We start from the raw sequence: 11,433 nt of genomic DNA on the forward strand, positions 1-11,433 counted from the left end.
ATGTTTCCAGAGGGTGAAAGCAGGCATCCTGAAGGCTTTCAACAATCCCACAGAGAAGACAGCAGATGAAGAGACCAAACGCCAAGTCAAAGGTCCATACACACGCTGCGCTAGACAGACAGCTAAGATCAATAGTCCCATCTTGTGGCAGTTAATGGAAATACAATTACTCATCAGCCACAGAGCAATTTTGATTGAGGGAAGGGTTGTAGAGTTAAAGAGATATTATGAAGGAAAACATTAATATAGCCTTTAGCCCATATACCATTTTTTTTAGATATTAGTGACTACTATTGCTATTTGTTGACAGGAGGTATATAGTTATTATGAATCATGTAAACATATTCATAATAATATTTAATTAAACATTACTGACACGTGTAATTAATTGAAAGCTGTGTTTTTCTTTCCCACCAGCGTACGGGAAGGAAGGTGTGAAGATGAACTTTGTTGACTCCATCTTTGTAGGCGAGCTGACCAACACCATTATGTGTGAAGAGTGTGAGCATGTAAGTGTGGGTGAACTATAGAAGAAAATCCAATTGGTCAGTGTGAACCAATCAAGCTTGTCCTCATACTACAGCACAGTGCAGCGTTCTCAATGGACAACAAGGTCGACACTTTCTCCTGCCAACCTTATAACCTAATATTCAGACACAGTTTGCTTATGAATACATGTGTACCTCATTTACTCTGTTCTCAACCCGCCTTTTTACTTTAATATTTATTTTTAATTTTGCTGCTGCTTTACATGATTGCTGCCAGAAGTAAAATACATTGCCACACAGCTTCCAGCAACACTGGCGTCACATTTGAAGTGAATAACAACCAGCTGTTTACCATGCAGGGCACATTTCTAAAATCATAGGAAAATCCTCAATTATAAATAAACTCCATAAAGAACAGATGTTTAGAAAAAAACAAATCAAGCACTTCAAGGACCAGATCAACACCAGCTGTTACAGCAGCAGGCATTTACTTCTACTAATATGTGGGAGCTCAGGGTTGTTAGCAAAGCAAACGCTATTGTGCTAACCAAAGAATATCATTGAATGTAGAGAGCACCTGGTGTGGAGCTGCAGAGGAAAAGCAAGATTTTCCTCCCAGACCTGTTTGAAACCTGCAGGAGAAGTAAGCAACTGGCTGAGATGTCGATTCTGCTGGCACTGACCTACATGCTGATCTCTTTTTCAGATCTCCACAGTGAAGGAAGCGTTTATAGACATCTCTTTACCCATCATAGAGGAGAGGGTGAGCTGCTTATAATTGTAGATGATGATTAACACTTACATACAGTGAATACATATTTTAGAAATAGTAAGATGGGGTTTTTTTAACCAAAATCTTTCAAGGCTCCACTCATGATGATTATTTGTTGCGTTCAGATATCGAAACCGTCCAACCCCGGCAGGCTGGGGAAGGGCAGCCGGGAGCAGGACGCCCACATGAGTCACAGCGATCAGGTTCTGTCTGCAGCACACTCCGTCAACAGAAACACCAGGAAGCTCAGTGGACAGGTGTGTATGGTAGAGTATGCACCGTTATGTGAAAAGGGATTCTCATCTTGTTTGTAATGCATCTCATAAAGTTCATTATCCTCTGTTCTTTGTTCTTTTCTTTTTTCTGTGTGATGCTGGTTCTATTTTGTTTCTCCATCATCTTCAAAACAGATACTCATATTTTTTAGATGTGCGATGCTGTGGCTAAATACAGACATTCCTTTTATATTTCTTTCATGTCAGTTTCTTTTTTGTCTATTGTGATATTCGAGACAAAGCACGGCTCTTTAGATTCTTCAAAGCTAAATTCTCATTGTAGCTCTTCAATCAATTAAAATACAAAGGAATTATATGATACCAGAAAAAATGCAGCTTCAGATGTGTAAACATCAGTAAATACTGCACTTATCTTTACTTACCCTTTCATATCAAATTCCTGATCATTTCCATGTTGACTCTTCAATTATTCATGGATTTTAATGGATAGAATACACTTGCATAGTATTTGGCATCTAACACATCAAACAAGGCATCTCAGAAATGTTAATATGTACAGTATGTACAAGCCAAGAGATTGTTTACTGTTACCACTATGTTATCATCCTAAATTCTCATTTCACTTTCTAGCTTTAGTTCTACAGAAATGGCCTAGTTCATTTAACTTGGAAAAGTTTCTCCTGCTGATTCAAAATGAGCTCTGTGATCAAGCCACAGCATTTAAAGCATCACTTTCTAGTCTGTGAAAAAAACTGGTACCAAAGAATGTTTAAATGCCTCTTACATGTTTTTCCTGTCAATTTGACCACCTTTACTGAACCTACAGAAACTGTTATTAATTACCCTTCTCAAACATGACACCATCATGTCAAATTAGCAGTACCTTAAATATTATGTCTGAAGGGGGCTGACATCTCCATTTCTCCTCCAGAAACAGCAGGCTAGGAGGTCTTCGAGCTCCGTGGAGGAGAAGGGGGCAGGCTGTGGTGCGGAGCGGCCAGAGGACGAGGGCGTAGCGGGCGGTTCAGCCCGTGGTGTCTCAGTCTGCAAGATGGCTGCTGCCGGCAGCCTTTCAGACGGCAGCGAAAGAGACTCAGGTCCTCAAGACAGCAGCAACGACGCCGACAGCGAGGCTTCAGAGAGCGAGTGGGCCCCACACACCTCCTCCTCCAGCCACGCCCACGCCCAAGCGTCGTCCACTCTCACTCCATCCCCTACACCCATCTCCACCTCCTCACCCTCGTCATCCACCTCCGCTAGGCAGGGTGGTGCTGTAGAGCAGCTGGTTACTGCGGTATCTAAAGTCAACCTGGGCTTCGCCTCTGGGGACTGTTCACCTTCCACACACTGTACTCCAGAGGAGTCGGGAGAAACACAGTCGCGAGATAATCTCCACCATCCACACCACCAGGGGGCGTTCCAGGCTCTGTCCCACAGTTACACCCCCAGCTCCAAGGAGTGCTCCATCCAGTCCTGCCTACACCAGTTTACCTCTGTGGAATTGCTGATGGGCAACAACAAGCTGCTGTGTGAGAGCTGCACTGAACGCAGACAGAAGCAGCTGCGCAAGAGCAGCTCAGCTGGTAAGACCAAACATCTGGAAAGAACTTTTGAGGAAGAACAAGCAGTCAATAAAGTCAAAATGATAATAAATAATTACCAGATTATTATATATTTGATGATTACTTCATGTTGTCTATGGGAAACCTCTGCTGTGATACAGCATTTCAAATCCATCTTTTTAATATCTCTTTCTTTGTTTTGTCCTTCATAGAGCTTTAAGCACCTTGAATTCATTGCAGTTACATCAGACTCCAACAATTACCATTATACACAACATCCATAGGAACTTCAACCTATAGGAACAGTCCATTCATAAAGCATTGCTCACTTCTTTACTGTCTGTCTCACAAAACACTTCCAGATACTAAGTAATATGACTCAATACAAAACTACCGCTTCAATCTTTGACACACATTAGACTCAGTGCTAGTTGTTACTAGTCATTACTAGTTTAATAAATCTTACTTTATATGTTACTTTAAATCAAACAATCTGTGTTTTTGTGTGTGTTTCTGTGTTGTTGACACAGATAAGAAGGTGGAGAAGATTTACACCAGTGCCAGGAAGCAAATGTTAATTTCCTCGCTGCCTCCGGTCATCACATTGCATCTCAAACGCTTCCACCAGGTGAGCAGCCACATGCAGACTATTGATTGTCCTCCATAAATCATTTTCTACAAGCCTAAATGTTCACGCACTGCCGTGTTTTTGTATTTGTAGGCAGGGATGAATCTACGAAAGGTGAACCGCCATGTGGACTTCCCGTTGATCCTGGATCTGGCTCCGTTCTGCTCGATGACCTGCAAGGTACCACACCAAACTGGGAAAATAATCAGTTTATTTCATATTACTTACTTAACATGTCTTCTGTACTTCCTCAGTAGTTGAGTTTGTAATGAATGTCCTTGCTTTTCCTATCTCTCTAATTTTTTTTAGAATCAGAACTCAGCTGGTGAGCGGGTCCTCTACAGCCTGTATGGGATTGTGGAGCACAGTGGCTCCATGCGTGGGGGCCACTACACCGCATATGTAAAAGTGCGCCCTCCCCAGAGGAAAACAGAACAGCATCACAGAAACCTGTCAGGTCAGGATTTAGCTCTCTTAAGCTTTTTTACCTTCATTGTGCGTTAGTGTGTTAGTGCGCTGCTCATGAAAGTGGTCAATATTCGTGCAGCAAAGGCCTCGCTCCATGGAACCTTGAAGATGTCCTCTACAAAAGGCAGCATGAATAGAGGTCTTTGTGTTCTATAGATCGATGTTGTTTTCTCCCTTTTTTTTTGTATTCCTCTCTTCTTCTCAAGGAGAATGGCCAGATTGACAAAATAGGGCTGAAAGGTTGATGAAAAACCCCAAGCAAGCAGTTGCCCTCGCTGCTAACAGGATAAAGTATGACTTGACATATTGTAATTTGAGCCATTGGTTGGTGATGACAGAAAGGTCAAACACATGGCCGTAACGACTGCTGATAGGCTTTGGTTCAGTCATGTGATGTCTACCTGTTGTAACATCAACACAATCACGACTCCTTTCTATATTTTTTCTTCCTTCTATTCAAACTATTTTTCACTTCAACATGTTGTCTCATGGTCATCTTATTGAGCAGTATAAAGGATCATTCAGAAATTCAGGCTTCAAAAATGTATCAAAGGCTTTAACAGATGTTATCATGTTTTGTCTCATGTTACTCATCAATTTTGTGTTTTGAAGCAAACATTGTCATTATTATGTTCTGAGATCCTGCTGTCCAAATGAATGATTCCAAGCTTATTGTAATTTAAACACGTAATTTGTTATTGAATGTTTTTTTTTAATTATTTAACAATAAAAAAGACAAATCGATACAACAAAACAGAACAAAATGAAAATAAAACAAAGTGCCAGCTCACAGTAGCGATGCACATGCATGTCAATCCGTGCAATGACTAAAATATCAGTGGACTGAGTGTCAGGAATCGAGCCGTTGCAACAGAGACAGAGAGGTCAAGGAAGACCAGGAAAGAAGATTAACCTGGTGGATCACAACACGCTGCTGTGCAAGACAACACAATACGGTGTGGTCCAATGTAATTAGGTCCCAGTGAGACACTTCTCCTTCCTAATTTGATCAATTAAAGCTCCCCAGACCTTAAGAAACTTGGTGTGGGAATTAGACAAGGTGTACCGGATTTCTTCAAGGTACAGACAGGAAACCATGTCATTTAGCCATTTTTTAAAGCAGGGAGGGGAAACAGACGCACACTCTCTCAGGATAACCCTTTGCATTGACCATACCAAACATGAGGGCTTGTTGTAATGTAGAGGGCAGAGTTTAAGAAAAGTCAGAGCAACCTAATATCGCAAAAAGGCCATCAGGGATTAACCCTGGTGTACATGTCACTATAGTTTAGTTATATGTCACTTTTAGTTTATTCCTGATCAAAAGGAGAGAAAAGCAGAGAGTGGAGAAATTTGAGGCAAAATTGGGTGGTGTTGGTGATGCAACCAAGCTGTAACCAAAACAGCTGAATGTGATGTACAGACACACCTGTGATCAAGCAGATGTGTGTAAAACATCATTTTGTTTTGGCCCAAAAAAGACACATAGTTAATGTTTATCATAAGGTAACAGTAACTAGTAGAGGAACTGCAGCTTAAGATGCTTCTGCTCTAATTTCACCATGTAGATTTGCTGCTTGAAGATTGGTGGTCATATCAAATTTATCATCCTAGTTTGTCTCCAAGTCCATTTCCCAAACTGGAAGCTTTCTAACATGACATATGACAACACATCTGGACAGAGAAATACTACTAAAACAGCTTCTTGTTTTTTTTTCCTTCCCAGCAACAAATATAACACAAAAAGCTGGATGTTAACACTGTGCATGTGTGTGTGTGTTTGTGTGTGTTTCAGGTGCAAGGGAGGCCAGCAGCAGCTCCCAGGGCCAGTGGGTCTACATTAGTGATACCACCGTTCAGACAGTACCAGAGTCAAGAGTACTCAACTCTCAGGCATACCTGCTCTTCTATGAGGAAATGCTGTAATGTGACCGGAAGTATTTTATACTAGATATCTGTTTTGCTTTGTATTGTTTTTGTTACAGCCTGTATAACTCCTCTTACTGTATCTGAGAAGGAGAAAAGAAAAGGGACAGACTATACACACACTTTTCTTACATGTGAGGAATGAGCGTCGTGTTACTAAAGCAGAAATTCTCAATAAAAAATTGGCATTTCTAAATTTTAGATATAAAAAAGAAACCCATGAGAAGGTACTTTCTGCTTTCATATAGTCCCAATTTTCATTCATGTATCCTATTTTAAAAAATCCTAACCTTTAAGAAGAGGTCAGGAGAGAAGAGTGTTATTGAACCTGAGCTGTTCTAACTTTGTCGTCTATCTGCCACATTCTGAAACTGAAAAGCCGATGTCAAATGCGTGTGTGTTCACTGCTCACACACACACACACACAGATGTATGAGTGAATGAGTGAGTGAGTGAGAGACAGACAGGAGAATGTAATTTCAAGGTGCTACGTGTATCATTTTCACATCAGTAAATGATGCCACATGTAGTTTGAGTTACTATAATTATCTTAAACACGCACAACCATCATGAAGAATATGGGCTCCCCTGTCAGCACTCTACACTAAAGATTTTACATGTTGTGGAGCTGCCTCTGCTTGATTGTTTCTGGCAATGGCTAATGATAGATGATAGATGGAAAAATGAATTTGGACACGTTTGTCTTCTTCACTAAAGAAAAAGACAACAGGATTTATGGGAAATGTGGTCACATATTTGAGAACCTTGATCAGTAATAATAGTAATTGTTTAAACTTTTGCCATATTTATTCATGATAATAATAATAATAATAATAATCTACATTCTATCATAGCGTAAAGTAGTTCACATTGCCAAACTGGTTTGAATTGCTACATATAGCACCTTTAAATAGTAGCACAACAGTTATTTTACAGCCTACTTTGGTGAAAAAAGGATTGTTCATTTTTGTTTTTATTTTACATCAGAATGTATAAATGTAAGACTATCACTAAATTACATTTGCCAAAGACGGGTTTTGTTACTGCGAGTCATCGCAGAAAATCAAAACCGAACACACAAGGAGTTTCTTTAACATTCGTTCAGGTCATCAGTACGGTTCTCAAGCGTTGTTGCACAAACAACCTACTCAACCTACATTTATCAGATCAATAAAGCACCTTGTCTGCCTTCATTGTATTTCAGCTCAACTCTAACTGTGTAGGTACACACAAACATATTAAGATGCTCAACAAAGAGTCAGACTGACTTCTTATACACTAGTACTATCAGTAAGGTTGAGGAGAAGAAGATAGAGATATAAAAAACTCAAAAGGCTCTGAGCCCTACTAGAAAAAACATCTTTGCTGTCATGTGCATGGGGTTAAATGTTATAATGAATGTATTGCCTATTCTTGAAATGTCTATGTCAAATGAGCTGTTCATCTTTTTCTATGAAAACATTTTAGATGACAACATTTTCATTTTTTTCTTGCTTGTTGGACATTTGCCAAAACCGTAGAAGGGAAAAAGGTTTAGAATAAAGAGGTTTAATGTTTTCTTAAGCTTCAGGTTAAGAAACCTGCGCATGGTGGGAAAAAAAAACATGCAGAGTCGGAAATGCAAAGAGGGAAACGCGTGGCATATTTATGTACAGCATAACTTACTGTAAACGAAAATAATAAGGAGTATATGTAACTGTATATATACTAAAAACAATACAAAATCATGGTGCTTCAGGCGTGCAGGGTTTTTCCTCCAGACAGATTTTTGTTTCCAGAAAAAAAAACATATTTAATTACAAAATGATGAACATTTGGAATGAGTATAACTATATACTGTATCAAAAGCAAAATAAATCTAATTTATGAAGTGAAGCTTCTACAAGGCTCGTCTCTCTCTCTTTGTGTTTTAGTCCCTTTTGTTCAACAGCACTAGATAGCACAGAAGATAGAGAGATCATGAGGGAAAAGGTTTTGTTGTTCTGGCTTCAGAGTTGATGTCATCCTGCTTTTACTCTAAGCGAGATGTTGTCGAGCATCGCTCTCGGCTGTCTCTGTGTATCCCGTGGTGCCATATTCAGCACATCTTCGCCGGTGATCCACCCTGACGGGTGCAAAGCAGCACTGCTTCAGAACATGTCGCGAGCTGGTGAAGAGGAGGTGGGTGTGGAATCAGGAAAAGGGCAACGTCCAAAAACATCGCCTCGCTCTTCATCCTGTTCCCACATGCTGTGACATCCAAGTCGAGCTGCTTGGAACATTAAAACAGGTTGTCAAGCCGCCACCAACGAAAGAGCAAATCTTTTCTGAAATGTATTTGTCTATTTTTAAAATGGCAGGGGGGTGGCTTTTGGCTCGGGGACATGCTGCTGAAGCATTAGATGTGATTTAATCTCAGTTAATGAAAGACACCACCCCTCCCCCTCCTGTGTGAGACAGTTGTAAGAAACTGATAAGGTGGTGCTGGAACGCTCCTCACTGTCTACCTTTCTACTGGCAGTGGAGGTTAAATTTGACTGCTCTCACCATGCACAGCCATTGTCAATGTCAGTCTCGCCTGGTTTGACAGCCCACCACACGTCCCCTGCATTAATGCACAACACGGTAAACACATTTGTTCATGTGAACCTCTACACACTCTGCACATGCCTGAGGCTTCGCTCTTCACAGTCCTTACACGTCAACGCCACAATCTTAACACCAACGTAACACTTTGCAGTGTACTGAACAACACCTGCATGTAACCCTTAAGTAAAACAAAGTATGTGTTAAATACATTTCAGACATGTTCTTGGAAAATGGTGACATGCTGTAAGAGCTATACCTAACACTGCAGTCACAAGCTCTTAAACAGTCTTCTGGCTGAAATCACATTCATCAGCCTGTAATACTGGACTATTAATGACTGCAGTTTATGTTTTATATTTGGCTTTTAAAATGTTGCTTTGTTCAACTTTGACAATGAAAATGATTGAGGAAAGACAACGCCACATGCTTATGCTGCCCTCTACCAACAGACATGCATATGCTTTGAGAAATAAAGATGAGGTTAACTGGCTGGATTATGGTAGTGGGTTACTTTGTGGTAATTTGATGAATTCCTCTTAAAATACATAAAAGAAGAGTATAAACTGAAGTGCCTGGGTGAGTTTAACATACTATAAACACATATCTCTTAAAGGACAGGTTCACAATTTTTCAACTCTGCTTAAAACAACAGTCAGGAGCCCAAAATCTATATTGAATTTTGTTTCTCTCTCTGTAATCATTACTCCTGTTCATATTGACCATTAGAAGATCCCTTCATAATGAATTCACAATGTAAGTGATGGAGTACAAAATCCACAGTCCTCCACGCCAGATGCACTTTCACAAAAACTAATCCTGTCTTGTGTCAATTTACAGTATGCAACACAGAATCCCTATCATGTATTAAATGTTACAATTTTATCTTTTTGCACTAAATGATAATGAACCTGCACCAGCCCTGAAATACTTCTCACAGGAAGTTTCATTCTGTCTCAGAGTCGTCTTCAGGCAGGAAGCAGCAACAGATGCTTTTTTGCAGCCAACTGAAGGCACAGCTGAGCCGCCACATTTATCTTTTTGACCTTGACCTTGACTGGGTGCCCTATGATGATCAACTCGTCCACTGCAGTAAGGTTTGATTTTAGTTTAGTGTGGTAGTTAGTGAAGTGGTGGAATGAAAACAGCAGAGTCTGCTTCTGGACTTGGGAGCTTGTTGAGCTGGCATGTGCACATCACAGTGTGGTTCTGCACTGATTGTGAACTCTTTCTCTGCTTCATTCATTTGCAGACAGCAGTATTGGTAAGAGGTTGTGGGGGCTAGTAGAGGAGAAACAACAGCAGCTTCAGCAGCCACCACTTCTACTGGCTGGATGTCAGAGGCAGACCGAGGCAGTCTGAGGGACAGGGGCTAAAAAATATTAAGGGCACCTGATATATTAGTCAGTGCTGCTGCTAAAACAGCAAATTAGTTAAGTTGGAAATATATTCAACTTCCTTGATCAAAAACTCATGAGCGAAATGTTGATTAAACACAAATGATGCCTCTAGACAACAAGCTACAATCTCATTCTCACCAAACGAATCTTCCTTCAAGCTGGACAAATAACATTGTTCCCTGTGTGCAGCCAGCTGTGAGTGCAATACCGAAAAAAGATACCACAAAAATATCAAATAACTTCACTCTCCCCAGAATGTGTCCCCAGAATCTTTTCACACACCAGTGGTATCCTGTTGGTTGTACAACCTTGAGTCTGGAACAATGTGATTTTTCATGATTTAGGGGAATTTAATTCTTAAACAGTGTAGTGCCCTCAAAATCCCCTACCACAAGATCACATAGCAATATATGTCTTAGCTTTATCAAATGTACTTTGTGTGTGTGTGTGTGTGTGTGTGTGTGTGTGTGTGTGTGTGTGTGTGTGTGTGTGTGTGTGTGTGTGTGTGTGTTTTCTTTCTTTCTTTGCCTATTCTATAGTTCTGTGTAATGTATGGCATCTGCAAGGTTTGGAGAGATTTGGAACTTTTGTTGTGTTATGTTATGTTCAATTGACTAATTCAATGGAATTATGTCAGCAACAACAACAACATGTTTTCAAGGATGTTTCATGTTTCTAATGGTCGGCAAACATAAAGGATACATTAATTTCTATCAGGTTTTTGTCCCATACAGTGCACCCTATAGAAAACCTTTTTTCATCATGTTTTCTCACATGTGGGGGCACCCTAGAGAATTCTTGATTGTGGCGCACTAAATGGCGCTTTTAAAAAACTTTTTTTCAATAGAATTGAATCTCCAGCTCACCCCATTACAACAGTGACCTATGGGGCACTACATTACATCCTCTTTTTTTAAAGGGCACATCATGTTTTCTCGTTTGGGGGGGGGGGGGGGGGGTACTTTTATATGGGACCATCACACTTTCCTCTACTAAAAAGGCTCACATGAAGTACATGTATTCCAGATTGTCTAATTGTGACGATTTGCACAGTAAAAATGCTACCTTTAAGCACATTTGAGTACTCAATGCTACCTTTAGGTGCTGCTTTGAAGCTCCAACATCTGAATGAAGAAGTCCCAGTTAATAGTTAGGTGGCGAGTGCAGAAACTAACTCTAGTCTAGGCCTAACTAATTAAATAATTTACCAAAATTATTAATCAAAATTTAGCAGCAATAGTGGATGATATGCACAAAATCTAAATGCAGAAGTGTTGTTACTTTGAGGGGAAATGGTGAAGGTCTAAGTTTGCTAAACAGGCAACATCAAATTGACCTTAGCCTACCTGTAAAAGCCTAGAGATTTCTTTAATGGTTTTGCCCTTATA

The 11,433-nt window shown here is 40.2% G+C and overlaps 1 protein-coding gene across 4 annotated transcripts in view; it reads left to right on the forward strand.

The window, feature by feature from the left end:
- Positions 1-6,768, forward strand: part of usp45 (ubiquitin specific peptidase 45) — a 37,005-nt gene extending 30,237 nt beyond the window's left edge. For all 4 annotated transcript variants that reach the window (XM_053327077.1, XM_053327076.1, XM_053327079.1 and 1 more), the window contains 9 exons: positions 11-92; positions 418-509; positions 1,195-1,251; positions 1,386-1,517; positions 2,428-3,079; positions 3,589-3,686; positions 3,780-3,866; positions 3,996-4,143; positions 5,950-6,768. In XM_053327077.1, the coding sequence (XP_053183052.1) occupies positions 11-92; positions 418-509; positions 1,195-1,251; positions 1,386-1,517; positions 2,428-3,079; positions 3,589-3,686; positions 3,780-3,866; positions 3,996-4,143; positions 5,950-6,080 (1,479 nt within the window). In that variant the 3' untranslated portion in view covers positions 6,081-6,768. The remainder of the gene's footprint in view (positions 1-10; positions 93-417; positions 510-1,194; positions 1,252-1,385; positions 1,518-2,427; positions 3,080-3,588; positions 3,687-3,779; positions 3,867-3,995; positions 4,144-5,949) is intronic.
- The last annotated feature ends 4,665 nt before the right edge of the window (positions 6,769-11,433 follow it).

Source organism: Scomber japonicus, chromosome 10 (assembly GCF_027409825.1).
Source record: "Scomber japonicus isolate fScoJap1 chromosome 10, fScoJap1.pri, whole genome shotgun sequence".
Taxonomy (NCBI): domain Eukaryota; kingdom Metazoa; phylum Chordata; class Actinopteri; order Scombriformes; family Scombridae; genus Scomber; species Scomber japonicus.